The 22,205-nt window shown below is 38.6% G+C and overlaps 1 protein-coding gene across 3 annotated transcripts; it reads right to left on the reverse strand.

The window, feature by feature from the left end:
• Positions 1-1,867: 1,867 nt before the first annotated feature.
• vil1 (villin 1) lies at positions 1,868-21,990 on the reverse strand. 3 transcript variants are annotated; one of them, XM_026912517.3, is made up of 20 exons: positions 21,847-21,990; positions 17,236-17,334; positions 17,030-17,104; positions 16,745-16,941; positions 15,725-15,833; positions 15,081-15,191; positions 14,647-14,849; positions 14,404-14,482; positions 12,567-12,665; positions 11,965-12,118; positions 11,768-11,868; positions 6,622-6,759; positions 6,341-6,499; positions 5,122-5,301; positions 4,480-4,625; positions 4,238-4,382; positions 3,539-3,727; positions 3,346-3,414; positions 3,096-3,239; positions 1,868-2,508 (listed from the first exon to the last, which is right to left on the reverse strand). In XM_026912517.3, exons 1-20 carry the CDS (start codon positions 21,988-21,990, stop codon positions 2,395-2,397), a joined length of 2,655 nt encoding a protein of 884 aa, XP_026768318.2. In that variant the 3' UTR covers positions 1,868-2,394. The 3 variants fall into 3 exon arrangements, with proteins under 3 accessions (XP_026768318.2, XP_026768320.1, XP_026768319.3); XM_026912519.3 differs by lacking the exon at positions 21,847-21,990 and adding an exon at positions 20,394-20,540; XM_026912518.3 differs by lacking the exon at positions 21,847-21,990 and adding an exon at positions 17,533-17,639.
• Positions 21,991-22,205: the final 215 nt, after the last annotated feature.

Below are 22,205 nucleotides of genomic sequence, written 5' to 3' on the forward strand. Positions count from 1 at the left end.
ATAGCGTGAGAAAACAAAAAGCAATAGCAGCACCTCTTCCTTATCAAATGAAAGCCTCAGACAGCAAGGTATCTAACTTACTATTAGTACTATTAGTACTATTGCTATTAATACTTTTTTATTTAATACACAACTGTTTTAAATTCCATGTGCTGCTTAAGTTCCGTATCTTAGAGGTTTGAAGTTTTCAATGTTTTGAAAAGAAGTCACATGAAACAAGGTTTCAGATTTTGTTTCAGAGGTTTTGAAAACGGCATACAGTCTGAGGCTATACATACACTATATGGCCGAAATGTATGTGGACACCTGATTATTATACCCATATGTGCCCAAAACCATGGGCATTAATATGGAGTTGGTAACCCTTTGTTGTAATAACAGCCTCCACTCTTTTGGAAAGGCTTTTTACCTTTGACCAAGGTTCCAAGTGAACTTCTACCACCCATGGAGCCTATCTGTCAGGGGTCAGACAAGCACAGAGACTCTTTAATCATTACTCTCATTAAGCCATCTGTCCATAGAGAACATGCTGTGTGTACTGCTTTTAGCTTTTTATCTTGAACCTGCTGTTTTAAGACAGTAATCATTTGAAGAATAATTGTTGGAGCAATGTATAGTTTGTAACAAATGAAATCAAAATAAATGGAAATTAGGTTTTCTAGATGTAATGAAAATTCACATTTTCCATTGGTTGTGTTTCTTTTCAAAGATGTAGTGAAAAAATACAAGAAAGATCTTGGCCAACAACAGGAAGCTTTCTGAAGGAAGTATTGCTGTGTACAAGCTGACAGAAATAAGAAAACAAAAATTATGTTGTATTTCACCAGATGGCGCTATTGTACAGTTCACCCTTACTTGATAGCTCTGTGGGAAAGTGAAGTTTGTAGTAGCCAATAACAGCAAGGTTATGTATGACCCTAAAATCACCCAACCATTTTCATTAAAACATAAAATAAACGAGGTCTCAGTCAATAAGATGGGAAATCAAATAAATCAATAATGCAGTTATTGGAACACTTAATTACAGACTAGGAGGTTTGGAATAAAATGTCAGGGTGCTAGTTATTCAGGAACTGGGCTGAGGACTTGTGAAAAAACAAATGATTAAGAGTACAACTGCAATCAGTGCACTGGAGGCTGTAGAAGGCTGTGGTTTTGGTTGCAAAATGACCATTACCGGATTTTGTGAGTTATAGCAATGTGCTGTTCGCTAAGTTCTCTTTTCTAACAGTTAATCTCATGAAATGCTAGATAATTTATTGGCGAATATTATCAAGTGCTTTAAAGAAAGTGAATTCCAAAGAATATAGTGATATTACTGTTCTCAGACGTTATATGGGGTCTGTTTTTTTAAAAACCAAACTTCCTCATAATGTTCTTTCAGGCTGTCCTTATAATAAAACTGCAAGATGCTATTGACATCAGGCAGACTTTCCTAACTGACACTCAAAGGCTTGATATTTGCTTTTCTTTTGCATACTATACAAGGACATGGTACTCATGTTTATGACTTTAGGCAAGAAGTGATTTTACTCTCTATGAATTCTGCATATGTTTGCATGTATTAATTTACAAGTACAACAAAACTAAATACAATGCTCTAAAAAAATAGAGCATGTAAGGACTAATAGCCATTTAAAGACTGCCTTATGTTACTAGCCAATTACACAATACAGAATGTTGGGGTTATGTATTTTTACACTGCATGCATATACATTCTTCTGTGTGTTTAAATAATATGAGGGTGTGTACCTGTGTAAAGAAGGAAGGAACAAAGGAAGTGATATCAAGGAAGTGATATATGCATGTGTGCTTGTGTTAAAAGTAAAATCAAGCACAGGAGAGAATAATTATTGACACGAGAATGTTTAGTATTCTTAGTATATTAGCATTAGTATTTTTATTGGCAGTTGTATGAGAACATATTGATATAGTTTAGTGTATATTAAATTACATTATTTGGCATAACAATCATTACAATGATATTGCATAGGTCCATGCCCTTAAAATCTGTAAGTTACTGAATTGAAACTGTAGATTCACCATGTATTTCAGCATAAATCTGTGAATGTAAGAAAGACAGTACTGTGAAAAAGCTGCCTATCAACCAAATAGTTTTTCTTAAATAGTCCATTCAATTACTAGCAATTACTCGCATATCTTATCAAACTTTTAATCTATATAAAAGTCAAACTAGTCATTTATTAGTTTCAATTTTTCAAAAAAAGTAATTGTGCTTAAGTTACTTAATTTTCTATAAGATACTTAAAATAAAATGTATGTAAACAAACAGATTTATAATTTCACAATAGGGGCAGTCATCTACACTTCCATGTAATGTAACTGCCCTGGCAATTAGACATTCATACTAATGAAACATTCCTGTTGTCTCTCTTAAAACAGGCCTTTCTCTTTCTTCATATTCTTCTGTTTCCACAAGGGCATGCAGTAGAAGTCCATCCGTGAAACACCCAAGACTAAAGCGAAGTCATCTTCTGAGAGGTATTCCTGAGGACAGAGACAAGTGGGAGACCATCTCATTGTCAGAAGAACAGTTAAATGATTTTATTCCACATTGCTGTTGAATTCTCCATGGGTTGGGTGTTGATTCTATATCAGCTTTCACAATAGTGGCGGTTGCAAGGCAAGTCACAGGTTGCACTCATTATAATACGTTATTGTTTCTATCGTAAACAACTAATTCACAGGGACTTCTGTGGCAGATGCTTCACATAATCTAAGCCTAACATTAAATGGAAAAAATATGTGTTGTTATTTAACAATGAAAAATGTAAAATCATTGATATGGTGAAGTTTTCTTAAGGAGACATTTATTTAACATTTATGTCAGAGCTTTGTAACGGTCTGTACGTTTTTTGCCATTTCTAGAATAAAACATTTCTAGACATGCTATTATAGGAAAAACCTCAGGTGGTAACACACTGTGCCGCATCACACCACCCCATCATTGACTATTTCCCTTAAACAGCATGCCCTGTTGTGTTTTATTACTTATATAAAGGTTATGTCTGAGCTGAGAATGAAGAACACAAGCTGTAGGATTTTATTCAGTTATGGGTACTTCATGCAAATACCTCTCTTCTGGCAGGGTCGACGCCTTGAGGCAGGTCCTCTACTGAGCAGTTCACCAGCTTTGCTGCTGGATATTTTGGCAGTGTAGTGGGGGACAGGGGGACATTCACAGAATTCTTTGAGTTGGTGTGAGAGTTGGTCAGGTCCTAAATTTACAACACATAGTTTAGTGTCTAATGGTCACCAGAGCCAGCTAATAGTCAAAACCTTCACTGGACAAGCTTAATAAAGAAAAACTCCATTACAACCCACCACTGTAATCTTAATGATGTCTGTTGCGTCTCCGAGCTCAGACTTCAGTTCCTCATAGGACTTTCCACCCTGAGAAAGCAGAGCACCTTTCAGTTTGAGATTATTACTGCTGTGGGATTTCAAACTCATACCTAATGTATGGAAAAATGAATAGTGATCTTAGTAAGTGTTAAACTTATTCTAATGTGCATACGCTCCACATGTGAGGGTCCCAGGCAAGGAACCAGCCAGTGAAGGTAGGTGGCTCGAACCCCTGCTTGACCACTAGGATTGGTGTGTCTGGGTCACGTCCAGCAGGATGGCTTTTCAGGTACTCTTGTGCTGTAACCACAGCTTCCGTCTTCTCTTTGTCATTGGATCCTTTACCAATCCACAAGAATATCTGATCAATGGAGAAGTGTTTTCAGTTACAGCCTGATGACACAAGTTTTATCACATCCCTATTATATTTAAGATATATTTTGGTTGCTTAATTTGCAGATGACAAATATATACAAACATGTGCGCCGAGCTTTTTTAGTGCAGGATTTTTGCAGAAAAAATCAAGAATCAACCAAATTTATTTTCTTCTTTTTTCAGCTGTAGAAAAGTAATAGATCAATTACTCATTATCATGACCTTTGGATTAAAATGGCTGTTGTCACGTTTTTTTAATCTGTCACTTCCAATATATAGCATGAGCATATTTTCTATGATGTTGCTGAATAGGCTGCAGCCTATGTAGTTAGCTAGTTGTTAGACGTTTTTGCATCTGCTGTAAAACCTAGAACCATAACATTTGGTGTGCAAAAGCCTTAAAACAGAAAATTCTGGTTAAAGTTTTTTTTTTTTTTTTTTTTTTAAATTAATTAATTTTTTTTTTTTTTTTTGGGAGTGGAGCAAGACCACTTACCTGGTCCCAGGTGTCTAGCAGCATGATGTCATCCTCATCCAAGTCAGTCTGGTCAAAGTTTGTAATCTCAGTTGCAATGAATGTACCAGTCTGATTGGAGCACTCAAAGAGGCGGGGAGTGATCTGATTGGTTTCATCCTGCAGTCTAGTTATGAGAACAGAAAGCAGAGCTTAATTAAATTGTCATATTTTAGGAATGTTTATAGCGGACCATTTTAATTTTTTTCATATTGTCATTTCACCTCTTGCCACTGGCATACTGGGACTTTCCGCCAAGGTTCAACCAGAAATCAGCAGGTTCCTGACCCTCTGCTATGACATGCTTCTCTCTCTTGGAAATGATGTCAGACAGAGATTTACCCATCTCTCTTTCATCCCCACTACAACCCTACAGGAAAAGAGCATCATGTGATTACACTTACAGTTTACTATTAAGGCATCTTCAATAACTGTTTTTGGGTAGTGATGAATCAGGAGCCTATCCTGGGAACACTGGGCGCAATGCAGGATACACCCTGGGTGGGACGGCAGTTCATCGCAACCACCACACACACACTCTCACACACTCATTTACATTTAGGGTCAATTTGACATTGGAGCTAAGAATCAAATGCTGGAGCTGTGAGGAACTAACGGTAAATTCTGGACCATGCAGACAATACAGATGGTACCTGAAAGCTTTTTTTGCCAGAACTTATAATTGCTAGTAACTGGGAATCAACACATAGCATCTCAAGGTGGAAGAATCTGTGTTTCTCTTTAAGGAAGATCATATCGAAAACCTAATGTTTTAACTTAAATGTTCCTTTGTGTTAGAAGTAATACACCAGTGTTAGAAGTAATACACCATACACTGATCTCGTTAAGTTGGGATTGACACTGACCTTCCCGTACCACAGGTAGCAACAGTTGGGGGTGCTGAGCACAAACACGTCATTGGAGTTGAGTGAGGAAGAGCGAGCAGGCACCTCGACTGCACGTGTGTTGAACTCATTTGAACCATTAACCTGGAATAGTCTTGGTCCTGATGGACCATAAGAAGAGTCGTCTTTGGAACTGCCCTCCTATGAATCAATAGAGAGTAGGAGGCAATTAAGACTACTACATTTTAAGTAAGCCAGACAGGTGTCAGCCAGAGAGAGATAAAATATATAAAATATATACATAAATATACAATATACACATAAATATATGAAATATCTAAAAACTGAAACTGGATTGGATTGGAGGATACTAAACAGAAGGCTACAACAGTTTTGAGATTTAGTCACATGAAATAAAACAAAGTGTTAATACCAACTTGCCTTTTTGCATTGCCAATGTACATATTTTTTTGCCAACAATACCTGTGCTATAATTTGTTAATGATGATTATACAACAGTTAATACTGAATATCAGCACTTGGCCTGCAGCCTTGTGCCTACAGCCGAATCACAGCTGTGCTGATATTCAGTACAACAGCACTCTTGATCGTGCGATATTGCTTAAATGTAACTGTTAAAATTAATCAATTATGTTAAAGTGTTTTAGTGCAAATGCAGAGGGAAGTAGTGTAGCTGCTGAGTTGAGTAACTAATGCAATTAAGTGCAAAGGTTTGTATACCATAGGGAAAAAAAACACTCACGTTTACATTTGGAATTCTATTTTTTGTTCATAAATTGTGAAATAGAGGTGATTTTCCATTTCTCCCTAGAGATCATGAGGGATGCAAACATTTACACTCACCTCTATTGCATGCAAGCAGTTGTGTTGTTTAATCAGTATTATTGCATAATGAAATATTCAAAATAACTCTTTAATTAAAAACAGTATATCAGCAAACATCCTATTACCTATAAATAATCAATTTTGATGTGCAGGAGGGATTTATGCCAGTTCATGTAAAAAAAAAAAAATATATATATATATAGGGCTTCATATTAATCAATTTACAAATAAAATGTACAACTACAGTATATAATTTTGTTTTATTCTGCGGAGATACCACAGACAAATATGGTTGTTTTGCCATCTTCTTAACCACACTTGAAGAGGTGCTGAGGCAAAATGAGTCATTCTGGAATTGAAAGCCCCCAAAAGGCTAGTCAGCTTTCATTCCCACCTCATAAATCACCATCCTGCCCTTGAAAATGGCCATAAGGTGCATGGGCTCCTTCCCCATAGGCACTCTAACTTGCACTGGTTCTCCATTATACTTCTGGTCCAGAATGACTGCTTGATATGCAGATGCTGTCAGTTCTGCCGTGCTTGCATGACGACCCTGAAACAATACATAAAAGGTACAGCATGTAAACAGCTTGTACAAATATTACTGACCAGTGATTGTGAAAACTAATATAATGAATTGCACTGTGACAGGTATGGGATAACATATGCACTTACTTGCCACATGTAAAGAATGTAGTGCATTTTGCTGTTGACTTCATATTTGTAGAGGATGAGGTAGCAGTCACCACCATAGAAGTGTCCCAGCCACCTTCTCTCCACAGGGACTAGTTCATTGTCCTGTATTCTCCATACCTGAAAGAAGAAGAGGACATCTACTTGCATAAACTGCCTCTGGGCTGATTTCATAACAGTGCTGAATACACGTCCACTTCCCTTTCTGCTAATGGCACATGACACTTACGTATTAATGAGTATGTTGACATTTACTGTGATACATTCAGATCAGCTAGAGGTTATGAATGCAAGCTAATTGAACAAAGTCTATGAATATAAACAGAATGGATGCATTTGAATTTTAGTAAGATTTGGTTTAAAAGAAGATAGAAGTACTATTTTATAAGATACAAGTACTACTATACCTGACCTGCTGTTCCTGCTGTACTAACTCCTATACTAACTTTATTCTAACTGGAGTTTAGCTTAATGGTATTCTTAGATCATATGAGACTACTGGATGGAGGCATCTGTTAAATACTGTAAATGTAAGTCTAACTGTAATTGTGATTATTGTGCATTCATGTTTCACTATTAATTCATGTCATTTCCAAATAAACTTTGTAATCATGTAGAATATCAAACATAGTCTGTGCTTAATGGCTGCATAGTCTATTGTATAGTGTTGTGTATATTCTATAGTCTGACTGTTTGCACTGTTGTCTGCTGCTGTTTTACGTTAAATGTAGCACTGTGGCCTAGACACAGTATTTCATTCCTCACTCAACACGTCTGTGACGAGAAGGAATGACAATACATTTGATTTTGACTTTTTGATTTATAATTAATAAATATACAAGCTTTCATGTGCTAAAAGTCATTAATCTTATAATGCTATGTTCTTTCCTTCATGGTGCACCTTGTTGCTCAACATTATCAAGGTCACTGGTACATGTTTGTTCAGAGAAGCAGCTTTTTATCAGTTCCAAACTGATTTCCAAACCAGCTACTTACTTCAAGTTTACAGTGTTTCTCACTTGCCTGACAGGAGGCCTATGAAACCCCCAAACTTCATCATCATTGATTTTGAGTTTTGTTCCAAAGAAGTGGCGAAATTCACCATTTCATGATATCATAATATTTGCTTACAACTTTACATTTTCATAATGGCCATTAAATTAAAATACAACTGTATGGAAAATGCAGTTATTTGGATGGCCTGATTTCTAGCACTTGATGTTTAGTAGATCATCTATAGACTACCAACTCATACTTAGACCTATCGCAATTTTAAATTCAGTTCAGGTGGACTCTACTGATACTACTCTTGTTAGAAATATATAATATGATACTCAGGAAATAATTATGTGTCTGCTACTGGATTTATGATTTACTAATATTTTAATTGTTTGTATTTAGAAGTTGGGTGAAATAGTATTTACAATGACTTGTGGAGACATAAGTAGTCCACAAAAATCAGATTGTAAGAAAAGATACAGGACATTGTCACGTCAATTCCCGGAATCAGTATTGCTCCCCACTCCTAGTAACAAAAAGTGGCCGCCGAAGACTACAGCACCCAACAACCATCACAAACTCTCTCACATTCACATTCACCATCATTCTGATTACAGACACCTGGACTCAATTACTCAATCACAGTATTTAAGGACTCACTGCACCTATGGCGGCACAATCTCAATCTGCATTGTCGCTCATCACATGACCTGAAAAATATTCAGGTGATCCCGCTTCATGTAACGGTTTCATGCTTCAAAGCTCCTTGTATTTCTCCAGTCAAGAGGCAGTGACTGAAAAAACCAGGACTGCTCAGTTCATCAATCTGCTCACCGATAAGGCACCACCTGGGCTACTGTCTGGATCCAAGGAGGAGAACACACCACTGCTTATGAACGCATCCTAGAGCTCTTTCGGCAAGTTTTTGACCATTCTCCCGAGGGAAGGGAAGTAGGACAGCAACTCCCACTTAGACACACTCGGACAAGGTAACCAAAGTGCCGCCGAGTTTGCATTAACGTTCCACACCCAACCACTGGCAGTGGCTGGAACAAGCCAGCACTTAAAGTGGCATATCATCAGGGTTTGCACCAAGATATTCTCACGGAACTTGCATGCCATGATGACCAAACATACCTCGACTTCCTCATCTATCTCTCCATCCGTTTCAACCACCTGCTAAAGAACTGGAGGGGTAAAACACAGCTAAATTTCATGATGGAAATCCCACTGCCTAAACTCATGCAACTCAGACAAGCCAAGCTGATGGATGTGGAACGCCAACTGTGTCATAAGCTCCACCTCTCCTTCAACGGGGGTCACCCTCAGCACTCAGTGACAGTGTGCCCAGTCCTCCCCAAGCCCAAGCCTTCACCGAACACCTCAAAGTGATAGGCTACTTAAAGGGTTTCTCTCCTGTTTCAGAACTGATTGATTCTGGAGCAGCTGGCAACTATATAGACACCTCTCTCACCACAAAACTGAACCTGCCAACCCAGCCACTCCACAATTCCCTGCACACCCAAGCTCTAGACGGAGGACCCATTGGAGTGGGGTTCATAACCCATTATACTACACTTCTCCTTCACAGAGTCAGTGCCCTCTGCCAGGAACAAATTTCCCTTCTTGTCACCGTCACCAAGAACTTTCCCATCATGCTGGGGTTCCCCTGGATGCACACCCACGACCCACAGATCTCCTGGTCAGAGCAAGAAATCCTCCACTGGTCCCCACATTGCTTCAACCACTGTCTGCAGGCCCCTATGCACATTGTGGCATCAACTTCAGTTGAGAGTCCTGAAGCCAACTCTAACATGAAAATACCTCCAGAATATCAGGGCCTCAAGGAAGTCTTTAGCAAGACAAAGGCTAGTGGCCTTCCTCCTCATCAACTGTATGATTGTGCCATTGAGCTCATGGCTGGTGCTATGCCTCCCCATAATAGGGATAATCATATTTATCCTCTCTCAGCTGGTGATTACATCATGGAGGACATGGAAAAAAGATATATTCGTCCTTCCACCTCACCAGCATCAGCAGGCTTTTTCTCATGGAATAGAATGGAGGAGGGCTCTGACCATGCACTGATTATTGCAGATTAAACCAGGTCACCATCAAGTACCGGTACCCGCTGCCCTTAGTCCCAGCGGCACTGGAACAACTGAGAGGCTAAGATCTTCAACAAGCTTGATTTGCGCAGTGCGTATAATCTCGTTCGGATCTGTGAAGGGGACAAAGTTAAAAAGTCCTTTGGCACCACCTCTGGCCACTTCGAGTACTGTGTCAGGCCATATGGGCTATCTTGCAGTCCAGCAATGTTATAGTGCCTCCTCAATGATGTCCTAGAACAAGCTACTTGTAAAAGGGGAGAAATGTGAATTCCATGTAACCACAATCTCATTCCTCGGCTATGTCATTAATAAAGATGGTGTTCTTATGGACCAGGATTAGGTCACCACCATCACCAAGTGGGTGATCCCCACCATAGTGATGAAGCTACATAGGCTTCTGGGGTTCGCCAACTTTTACTGCCAACTCATCAGAGGGTTCAGTTCCATGACTACGCCCCTCACAACACTGCTTAAGAAAGGGCCCAAGAAATTACAGTGGAACTCCTGAGCTGATCAAGCATTCCAACACCAAAAGGAAGCTTTCACATTGGCCCCCATCCTGAAACACCCAGATCCCTCCAAGCCCTTTATCATGGAAGTGGATGCTTCAGAAACCGGTGTGGAGAGAGTGCTTTCACAAAGGACTGGATAGAAATCTAAGCTTCGCCCAGTGGCATTCTTTTCCAAAAAGTTGTCCCTGGCTGAATGTAACCCGGACATCGGCAAAGAGAACTCCTGGCAGTTAAAATAGCTATGGAGGAGTGGTGTCACTTGCTGGAGAGGGCCCAGTACCTGTTCATGATGTACACTGACCATAAGAATCTAGAATACATCAAGATGGCCAAGAGACTCATCTCAAGGTAGGCAAGGTGGGTCCTGTTCTTTTCAAGGATTGAGTTCACCCTCTCCTACTTCCAAGGTCCAGGGTCCAAGAACACGAAAGCCGACTCCCTCTCACGCCTAACACTGAAGAGCACATCTTTCCACCAGCTTGTTTTGTGGAGACTTTAACCTGGGAGTTTGACAAGGTGATTGAGAATGCCCCAGGCCAGAGAATCCCCAGTCAGTGTTCAGCAGGAAAGAAATGTGCCCCCACAGTTGAGGAGCAAACTCATCACCTGGGCACACACCTTGCCTGCTACCGGACAGCCGGGCACCAAAAAAACACACCAACTTCTCCAGGGGAAGTACTGGTGGCCCCACATGCTCTCTGATATTCAAAAATTCATCTCTTCCTGTACCATTTGTGCTCAGTCCAAGGTACCCCGAACAGCACCCTCTGGTAAACACTTCCCACTGCCCATACCACAATGACCATAGACTTTGTCATGGATTTACCTTGTTCTGTCATGTCAATGCCGGAATCAACATTTATTCCCACTCCTAATAACACAGAGCGGCATACAAACATGGCCCCCAAAGACTACAGCACCCAACAACCATCACAGACTCATTAACGTTCACCATCATTCTGATTGCACACACCTGGACTCAACTACTCAATCACACTCCACAGTATTTATGAACTCATTGTACCTATGCACTTTGCGACACATACGCTCAGTGTCTTGTACCTGCAATACCAAACCTTATTGTTCTGCTCAAGTGTTCATGGTTATGATTAAGGTTATTTGGTTTTGTCTTTGTCTTTTGCCAAGTTAACTCTGTTTGCACATCTGCTGACTTCTGCCTGTGTTCTGACTTTGATTCTACCTAACATTTTGGAATAGTTTGCCTGTTTTAAAATAAAAACTCTAAACCTGCAACTGTCACTGTCTCTGCCACCTGACAGACATTTGCACCTTGAAAATAATGAAATACTATTTTGCCCTTGGATTTGCATTAAGAGGGACCAGAATGAGTGGACTATCCAAATACAGTATAACCCAATAATTCAGGACTTATATCGCAAATTACCAAAGTGTGTCACTTTCTAGAAAAATGTAATATAAATAACAATGATAAAGGTTATCTTTTATTGAAGATCTAGCTAATTATATTTTTTAGTGGTTACTAACCTCGGCTTCACCAGACCCATCGTCCACCATTTTCTGCTGAGCTGCTATATCAGGCCTGGCATGCATTGATGTGGCATCAAACTTGATCTGTTCAACCTTGGCTACAGAAGAAAATTAAAAAGCATATAGAAGGTTTTGGTTGTATTTGTACACTAGTTATCATTTTCTATTAAATAATTAAGCTGGGCTTTGCTTACCTATTTTTCCTACAGTATGTGTTGTGCCCAGCCCTGTAGTTTGACCCTTCACTGTCCATTTCTGGAAGAGCTGCTTGAACACTGAGGACTCCGAGCCATCATTTACTGTCTCCACATAGGTGGATGGAGGATAACCTTTGGCCTTTTTGTATGCCTGAATGTATAAGGATGTAAGAAAATGCTATATATGTCTTTGTATAGTCTGGGATTGTATTTATGAGGTCTGTGGAAAATAATTTCAAAAATAAAATTTGAATTTGCAGAACTAGCAAACTCACTATATTAGTAATTTTAGATACAGTACTGAAAGTTCAATCCCTTGGGGGGAGTGAATGACCAGCGCTCTCTCCCGCCCTCAATACCACGACTGAGGTGAGACCCTTGAGCAAGGCACCGAACCCCCAACTGCTCCCCGGCGCTGCAGCAAAAAGGCTGCCCACTGCTCCGGGTGTGTGTTCACGGTGTGTGTGTGTGTGTGTGTGTGTTCACTACTGTGTGTGTGCACTTGGATGGGTTAAATGCAGAGCACAAATTCCGAGTATGGGTCACCATACTTGGCCACAAGTCACTTTAAGGGCATGATGCTGAGATATGTTTCTCACCTCAGCTTTCTCTAGTGCTTCTGACCTCTCCCTTTTAGATGACTTCCGGCCCTTCCAGATAAAGATACGTATTCCACCCTGATCCAGCAAATAGCAGTCCTGTCAAATAGATTAGATATGCCTTTAATGTAATATGATATAAGTTCAGTAATCAAGGACATTGGTTATTCTTTGTCAATACTATCATGGGTGGCAGGTGCTTATCTATCATTCTATATAGCCTAGTGGATCTCCTTTGAGATTTTGCAACATATTTATGGTGCTAACACTTGCATGGAGATCATCAGTAAGTATTTAATGTGAATGTGCTTATTCCTTTTGCCTAGTTTTGCTTCCTTGTCTCGCTTCTTAATTTGCCTCTCTTTTTCACTGAAGACCACAGAGTTCAACTTTAACTACCAGAGCACTGCCTTGAAGGAGAAGTAAGTTTGTTTCAATTCCTGTCTGTTGAGAGTTATCTTGGCAGACTATCTATCTTTTGCAACTTTACAATGATCCTGTCATTGATTAAGGTAGGGCTGTTATCTTTCTGCTAATTACTTTATAACCCTTGGATCCCTAGAATATGCATGTCCATCTTCACTGGGTATGACTTTTATGCACTGTTAGAGCCATTTATATCAGCATGGCCTTTGTACAGGGTTGTTCCCTTTCCCTGAGTTGGTGAAGCACAGTGCGTTATACTGTTGGCTAAGTAAGCAACGTAAGCTGATGCAATTCATGTTCCTATACTTAAAAACTACTCAAAATCACAGCTACATTCTTGTTTCTCTTCAACAAGTTTGTACACAATATAGAAATATATTGTGAAATTTTATAAACACCCAGGGCCCTATTTTTATATGCTCAAAGGCTGTCACTTCGACTTGAGCACATGAAATTGCTTCATAGCTTGCTCACTTCCCATTGCATGAGGCTGGGAGGGTTGGCACAAAGAAATGTGAGGTCCATGTAAATGACACATCACAAGGAAAGTTTTTTTCATGAAATTTTCTTAGTTTTCTCCATGACTTTGTCAATAGAAATACTAGAACCACATTTATTTTCAATATCTAAAACCTGTAGCGCAGTCTGATACTGGGCCCTATTTTTATGATCTTCATGCAAGTGCAGGGGATAATCTGACAACGATAGTAAAAAAAAAAGAGGTGGGGTTACAATGAATACATAAGAATTATAATGGAACATAAAAAGGTGTGGTTAGGCATGTTACTGCAAAATCCAATCAAATCCCTTAAAAACATAAGTAGGTGCTTTTTTTCTACTTTTAGATTTCACAATTATATTTTAGTGGAAGAAATTACCATGTAGCTGAAAAGTTACAAAAAATGTGTTTCCTGTTTTTTTGTTAGAGATTTTGTTGATGCTCACATATCGGTTAGCCTGCACAGCGTTTATACCATTAAGCACAAAAGTAGGGCATCAGCAATATGCATGGAATGGGTAATGGAATAATGTCCTTCAAAATATAATAAAATATTAAGTTCTGGCTTTGACATTCAGATGATATACAATATATCCAAAAGACAGCATTATTATCAGGTCCAAGCAAGTTGAGGACAGATACTTTTACATAAATTGCATTTTGTATACTTTATTTTCTTATTGTACTTATTTCATTCTATTGTGTGTGTGTTTTGTATATTTTGCATCATTTGTTAGATATCAGTAACGTAAGCATTTCAATGTACAAATGTCATGACATACTGTGCAAATGATATGCAAACTTTTACTTCTGACTTTGCAGTGTGCAGTTCATATAGCACCTTTTAAACTCTTTTACCAGTTTAACATACTTTTAATAATGTCCTTTGATTTGTGAGTGTTAGTTTCTTACCTCTGGATTTAGAAGATCTTGTGTTAGTGGCTTCACAGCCACTTCCTGTACCACCAGATTGCCTTCAGCATCTGAAATGCTGCCCAACACAAATGGACATTTTAGTGCTCATGTTGTACAGGCATCAAAGAGTGGTTGCCTTGGAATCAGGAATAAGCGCTATGTATTGGTGTAGTCAGTGGACCTTTAAACAGAACATTTGTAAATAGATTTGTATGTAAAGTGCAATTTTAATGATCTTACTGAAAGAGTTTGATGCTGGACTTAATTTTATCATCCACCACCTCATCTGCAATGGCTTCTTTAATGTTCCTTTTTTCACCCAAAGCCTGTTTCATCAGTTTCATGGACTCCTCAGAAGAGCTCTCATCATCTCCCTCCACCACCGTTATCTGTGCTCGACCCCCTCTCTCTCGGTCACGGATATCTTTTGCCAAATTCATTCCCTACATGGACATAAGCAGTTAATTCACTGTCACTGTCACACCAGAGATTGAAAAGTCTTTACTTGACTTGAGCTGTTCATATTCTTTCTGGTTATATTGTTTAAATCTGCCACATATATATATATATATATATATATATATATATATATATATATATATATATATATATATATATATATATATATATAGCTAACATACTTATTGCTTGCTGAGCTAATAGTAATTGTTTACCTTTAGCCTCTCCATCCGATTGCTGTTTGGGCCATTCCATTGGATAATGAGGTTCCCCAGGTCCAACAGGAACACATCGCCTTTATTAAAGCTGTTCCAGCTCATATCCACCTGAGCACAGAGCAAAACAGCTTTGCATAGAATGCATTTTATTTTTAATTTTATATCTGTTAGATGAATATTGGATTAAATAGAGGATTAAATATAATTATGTGTATATCTTTAGCATTCATTCTTCACCCCATTGTCTCTCCCCCCCCCCCTTTTAAATCACTCTTCTTTCTGGTCTTTTCTTCTTTTTGTATGGAAATAAGTGAAAACAGTTTTTCAAAAAAAAGGCATATGTGAATCCTCGGGACATTCTGATCAATCTTACTGTATGAAAATCTTACTGTATAGAAAATTTCACTAGTAGCATGCTGCATCATATGTGTGTATATTTGACTACAGTATAATCATTCCTTTTTTACAATATATGATCATAAGTTCATGTATTGTCTTTGTAGCTTATGTATTTTATGGCTAGTCAAAGTTTTAGATTTTTTTTAGATAGTCTACACCATTTGAAATGATCACTCATCTGGTGAAATACCCCATGAACTTTTGACTTCCTGTGCTAACATGGTGTGTGAAACTTATCTCACCTCCCCTGCAACCACATTCTTCTTGCCCTTGACATGCAGCAATCTGCGGACATTGTACGTGTTGGTTTCTACTTGCTTCATCCCCGAAGCTACTCCACCCTTCTTATAACTGTTGGAAAGAGGACATAGTGTGACTTAATGTGGTTATTTTATTTTTTAAATAGTAACCTCTAAGCCTAACACTTTTTGTCACTGTGATGTAAATGCAGAATTGCAGTCGATCAAGTTCATCATGATATATAAAGCTACTTCTTGAAACAGTAGTGGTCATACTTCTGGATCTTGTCTCTGACTGTTTTCAGTAAGAGCTGGATGATCTGCAAATTCTCTTTTTCTCAATCCACTTTTTTCTCAGTTTAGGTCTTACAAAGCATATCAGACTGACTTTCTCTTTCTGATTGGAGAGCAATAAATTGAAACTCAGCATTGACAGAATAGAACTGAGGTATTGCTGGACCTTTCAGTCACCAGCATCAGTCAGCTCAATTCCTCTAATCACAATCCATCAGCCTCCAGATCCTCCAGATTTCATATTTTCAATATCTGTAGAATATTTCTTTCCGGACTATGGAGATTCTACCACAAATTCTAACACAAACTTTAGTCATTTCCAGGTTGGATTACTGCAACTCTCTACTCCCTACTATCCCTTCAAATGCTACAGTATATTTTGTCAAATTCAAAATTATCCTTGCATCTGGGCATCTAAAGTCTCTTCACTGCATTATCAGAATATCTTGATTCAGAATTCCGCACCCACTCACTATCTGAGGTTTTGTTGGCATCTGATATTTCATTTTCTAAACTCTAAACATGCTCACAGTGTAACAACTAGACCACTCTAGCTGTTATAAAGACCTGCATTAGTCTCTAGTCTTTGAGGTTATGAAACCCTACAGATCCTTTATATCATTGCATTCTGCTTGCATGTTTTGCAAGTCATTCTGTACAAGAGCACCTGCTCAATGGCTAAATTTAAATGTAAACACATTAAACAGTCTAATCTATGAAAGAACTTACATGATGCCCTGTTTGAAATAGCCTTGGAAGGTGGGGCTCTCATAGCCCTGGGTCTCCCGATGTTGCACTGCGACGCCCCCCAGGTGCTCATCCATCATGGTAGCATAAATGGCTGCGGCCCCCTGCTCATCCACAGAGGTTGCCTTGCCCAGCCAGTAGTGAATGTCATAGGTGAAGGTGCTGCTGGTCTTTTGTGTCTGATCGAAGACATGTCACAGTCAGCACTCTATTTGACATAATTAATCATATTCTTTAATTGACCGATAGCTTGCAGTAAATACTTACATTTAGTATTAAATAGCTGTCTCCCTCATAAAACTGTCCATATGTTTTAGGTGGGCATGGCACCAGTTCCATTTTCTGTCCATGATAAAACAGAGATCTGATAAGTGGTGTGTTAAAAGTGACAAAAAACACTGAGCACGAACATTTCTTTAGCTCAAAATTTTTTTTTACTCAAATGACTAAGAAGACATGTGCTCAAACCTCACCTCCACTCTCCATATCTGCAGTCCTGGTGTGGTTTTATTGAGGACTTTTTTAACTTCGGTCTTTACTTGTGGCATGATGCCAGCTGCAGAATCAGGGACCTGAGATAGGAGATGAGAAAATCATTACACTGATAAGAACTATTTTTTTAAGAAATGGAAGTTCCCTAAAATAAGAAAATCAACCTAGCATATCAGGCTGACATTTCTCTCTAGCAGTTTTCAACAGCTTGTATATGAGGCCTTTCTCACACCTCACAGAGACGACCCTGCTTCCACTGGTTGTAATAATAAACTAACCACTGTCTGTGCGGAGTTTCTGTGCAAGTTCTCTGTGCGAGTCCATGAGGGTTTCCTCTGGGTTCCCTGGTTTCCTCCCACCTCCCAAAAACATGACACTAGGTGTGCTTGTAGCATGGAAACACAGAAAATGTCATAATTTGGAAGAAAATAACCAATTCAGTACCATTTCAAGTGAGTCACATTATTAGGAACTTTAATTTTACAGTGATTGAGTCAGTTGTGTTTTTTTATTAGTAACATTTTTGTCCAGAACTGTTTGTATCTTGTGTGCGCATGATATTGTCATTGACACTGCCTTTTTGATGCAATTTTATTTTTAACAATAGATATAGTCACAAAGCAGCTTTACAGCAATCCCGATGTAGATTTAGATCCCTAAGGAACAAGTCAGCGGTGACAGTGGCAAGAAAAAAATCTTCTTCTGGGTGACATTTGATAGAGGGAATATAAATCATTACAGTACACAGGTGTAGAAGAGTAAATGCAAACAATACTGAGTATGTTGAAAGGATGTTCAGTATGAGCATATTGTGAATAAGAGACTTGAGCACAGGGGAGTCTTTATGATTACAGCAGCAGTTCTAAGACACAAGTCTACAATATCCAGCTGGGATTATCTGCTGAAGCAGGGGTGAATCCGGGGCTTCCGTTTCTGGGAAGTTCCAATATTTATGGTCTCCATGTGGGATGATTAACAACAGCAAAAGGTCACAAGTGCAGCACCTCAAAGCAGAGGTAAGAAAATGACTGTAGTCTTCAGTATTAATCTTCAAAGTCTATTCTTGAAATTTATCTGACAATTGTAATTTTAGAAAAATTGTTTCCAAATTACAGCACAGTTACTCTTTTGTGAGTCACAGGCAGAAAAAACATGTGCTACTGGGCTGACTGTGGAAATACCCTTTTAACTTCTGCATTTCAGCCATTGCTTATCTGCAGCTGTTTTACTGTAATTATGATTGATATAAATTATGAGCAATGGTCAAATGTGTGTGTATAATGATAATTGCATAATGATAAATATAAACATAGTATATATGTAAATAGTGTTTCTGAAATGCAGTGCTCTTTAAAAAAAAAACTCACAGGGAGGAAGTTACAGTTTGTGAACATCTTTCACAGGAAGTAAAGCTGATGATAAACTGAAAGCTATAAAGTGCTACCACAGTGTTTGTTTAGTGTGTCTCTTGTGTGTGCACACACTACCCAGCTGTTTCAATAAGCTGTGGTTTATATATTTAGTAGTAGATAATTTAATTAAGCCTACACTGCTTCTCTTGTTCAGTTTCACATTTATTGTTACCCACCCTCAGGCCTCAAAACCACCAGCAACCCCCAATCTTTTTCCTAATGTTCTCTGTTTTTGTTGATGGAACAACTGAGACAGCTGAGTTGATAATGTTTGAGTTTGAATCAGTCTACTTTTCCATTGCATAATAGACCGAGTGCTTCCTTCTGTCACAGTGTTAGTCAGAAGCTCACAAGAGACAGATGTCCAATACTGCCTTGGACATGTCTAAACTCCAGGTTTAAAAGTTTGAGGATAGCATCAGCGTAATAATGTCTAGCTATATTATTTTCTATGTGATGAGATTATATAGTCCAAAAGACAAAATCTGATCTAAAATTATATATTCAAGCATAAGGATGTTGCTAATTTAGACCCAGTAAGTGCTTTTTCACTAAGAAATTGTCACAGCCTTTTAGTCAAGCTAAACTAAACCATCACTAACTACATCCATGTTTTAGAGAATGGACCATTGGGTAGCATAAATTACAGTTAAACTCTAGGAGTACAGTCAAAATGTAATCTTTTTCTTCAAAGACGTCAAGTTCAGCTTTAGGATTATGATAATGTTTATGGTTTAATTACCCTATATACCATTTGTATACTACCCTGGCTGCAGTGACTCATTAGTAGGCTGATCTTCTTAAGGTTGCATTGGAAGCCTCTCTAATGAGGGAGGGACCGAGCTGCTGATGTAATGACACATGAACTTACTGACTTCGCCATGACTGCCTCCCTACTTAAGAAATATTTCAAACAGCACAATGTCGTTCCATCAAACATATCACTTAATATTTCACAGTGTTAAATGGTAGTTGTATAGTTCTGTCAGGTTACTATGTTTGGCGATTGACCTGATCTGGTCTGACTGCCGCCTATTTAGCATTCTGCCGCCTCCACTTTGTAGTCCAACCTTTCTCAACTGGACTCTAAATAAACTTGGGTTCTTCCTAAATACCCATCATTAGTTTATGTTGATGTCAAAGCACATATGTACAAGAGTTAGATATTAGGTCTTTAAGATATAGTTAAGCTATTTTTTTCTGTTCTTCATTTGTGATTTTATGTAGACTTTGTAACAACTGCAGCATAGCCACACCCTTAACAAATGGCGTTCAAAAGCTGTCGGTGCTGACAACAGCATTGTTTTATTTGACACCACATCAAAATGGAGACTAATATTACAATTTCAGCACAGTGCTCAGTTGGCTTAGCCACATTATCAGAACAAAACATAGTTCTGAGTCATTTCTTATGGATGTAAGCTCTAGATAGATGGTGATTATTATTTTATGATTGCGATACTGCGTTAGCGCTGATGTGACCTTTTGCATCCTTAAACAAAATGGAAATGACTTCTAAAATCTACTTCAGTTTTCTGAACAAATACCTGAATCCACATGCAGGATATACATTTCAGTAATTTGGGATGCATTTCCATCAGATACTTATGTAATCACGCATGTATCTATAGCTGATTTGAGTGATCATTAAGCTAACTAGAAACTATTAGAAATCCATCTTTTGGAGAGCACCACAGAAGTGGACTCACCTGCAGAAAGACACTTACCTAGAAAGAGAGGCAGCAGAGAAGTGCTACAGGATTGAACAGATGGCGTCAGAGTGGCCGGAATGCTCGCTCCCTACTTTACAGCCCCTGCACTTTGCCTCTCGGCCTGGCTGTCTTTTTCCAACCACTCAGGGTGATGCTTGCCTTTTATGGTGAGTGTAGGGGATCTGCATACAGGTGTGTGTGTGCGTGTGTGTGTGTGTGTGTGTGCATGTGTATGTGTGTCAATCTATTGACAGGCATTCGCTAGGAGCCTCATAGTCTCTACTGTAATTGCAAGATATTTTTTTTAAATAAAAGTTTGCTCAGATCCAAAAGTTGATATTGATAAACAGCTAAATATTATATGTTGAAAAACTCTGCTATCTTGCTGTCTTGGTTTCATGTAGTTTTGGATGAGATGCCATGAAGCACCAATAATGGGTTTCTTTCAATGTGCGAAAGACTTATCATGTCTAATCAAAAGACATAATTGTTACCAACCTCAGGCCCAACAGTGAAGGCAAAAAAACAAACAAACAAAAACAACAACTAACCGTCAGATTAAAAGAAAATAAAAAACAGAAAAGCTTTGTGCTTAAATCTTGAATGGAATGCAGGAATGCATAAATGCTTAACTCTTCCCCTACTACACACTTTCTGCACCTGACAGTGAACCTAATCATGTAACTGATTGTTTCAAAGTTTCTTCAAGTTATGATTAGCGATGCTTATTAGCAATGTGTGTAAACTATGGTGCATTCGTGCACTGGAATACATATTATGTTATGCAGGTATTATAATCTATTTAGTGCTATTCTAATGACTAAATGTCAGTAAGTGATCACTCATTCCACAAAATCAGATTTTAGTCATTCATATTACCATGCCATTGTCTTGAATTATATGTATAGCAAAAACCTGCATTTTCCTAAACCTCAGGAATTAACTCGGTAATTACACTTTTTTTTTTTTTTACAGTGTTTTATTCAGATATACAGTTCAGGAACTGTTTGCAGAATTTTTGTGCATGGTTCAGGCTTGAGATAGGAAAAGAGTTTGTCTAAAATGGGCTGGTTGTGTGTTTGTGAGATGTACAGTGATGCAGTGTGTTTGCCTCAGCTTTTGTTCTGCCCAACTCATGCAGCAACATGAACACGACAACAGCGGATCCCTTGTGAATAACGCTGTTTACGAGAGGTGCTTTGGAAAACATACAAAGAGTAACTTTTCAGATTTATAACTTGCAAGCTATTCAGCAACCTTTGCCCTCACCACACACAAATACACACCCTTCTGGTGTTGGGCACAAAATCTTATAATGTTCACAACCTATAACTAATCACACTTACACAGAATTCCTTTGTTGTTCTAAAGGATTAACCAAAGCAATTGCTTACTGTCCCAAAAAAATGGTAATCCAATTTTTTAACCTACAATTTTTTTTAATATGAAATGAGAATAGCTTTCCTACCTGCTTCTGGGACAGTGAATTTGTATGTGCGTGTCTCCTTGGCAGCAGAGTCTCAGCTTGTTTCACTCCCTGTATGTGAACTTCAGCCTTCAGTACACCACCGCGCCTCTTCTGATCCTCAGATTCATTAACTAGTTCTGCCATGGAGGACTGCCAGGGCAGGGCTCAATGCTGAGCTCCGGCCACTGGTGCCTCAGAGACCCTCTCCCCTTTCATTACATAATTCACTCATTAGCTTCATGCCTCTCTTTTTGTATGTTTTGCACTGAGATGTGATCATCAATGTAGAAACAACCAAATGCACTTTATTTCTGCTGAACAGTAGGCAAATCAATTCATCAGTGTATTTTTAATGAAGT

This window comes from Pangasianodon hypophthalmus, chromosome 5 (assembly GCF_027358585.1).
Source record: "Pangasianodon hypophthalmus isolate fPanHyp1 chromosome 5, fPanHyp1.pri, whole genome shotgun sequence".
Classification (NCBI taxonomy): Eukaryota; Metazoa; Chordata; class Actinopteri; order Siluriformes; family Pangasiidae; genus Pangasianodon; species Pangasianodon hypophthalmus.

Bases quoted from the DNA above. Each gene is read 5' to 3' on its own strand.
- vil1 (XM_026912517.3), bottom strand. From the start codon at position 21,990: ATGGCAGAACTAGTTAATGAATCTGAGGATCAGAAGAGGCGCGGTGGT. The intron at 14,483-14,646 runs GTAAGATCATTA...TGTGTTGGGCAG, and splicing joins TCCAGCATCAAACTCTTTCA to CATTTCAGATGCTGAAGGCA. The intron at 12,666-14,403 runs GTAAGAAACTAA...TCTATTTGACAG, and splicing joins AAGATCTTCTAAATCCAGAG to GACTGCTATTTGCTGGATCA.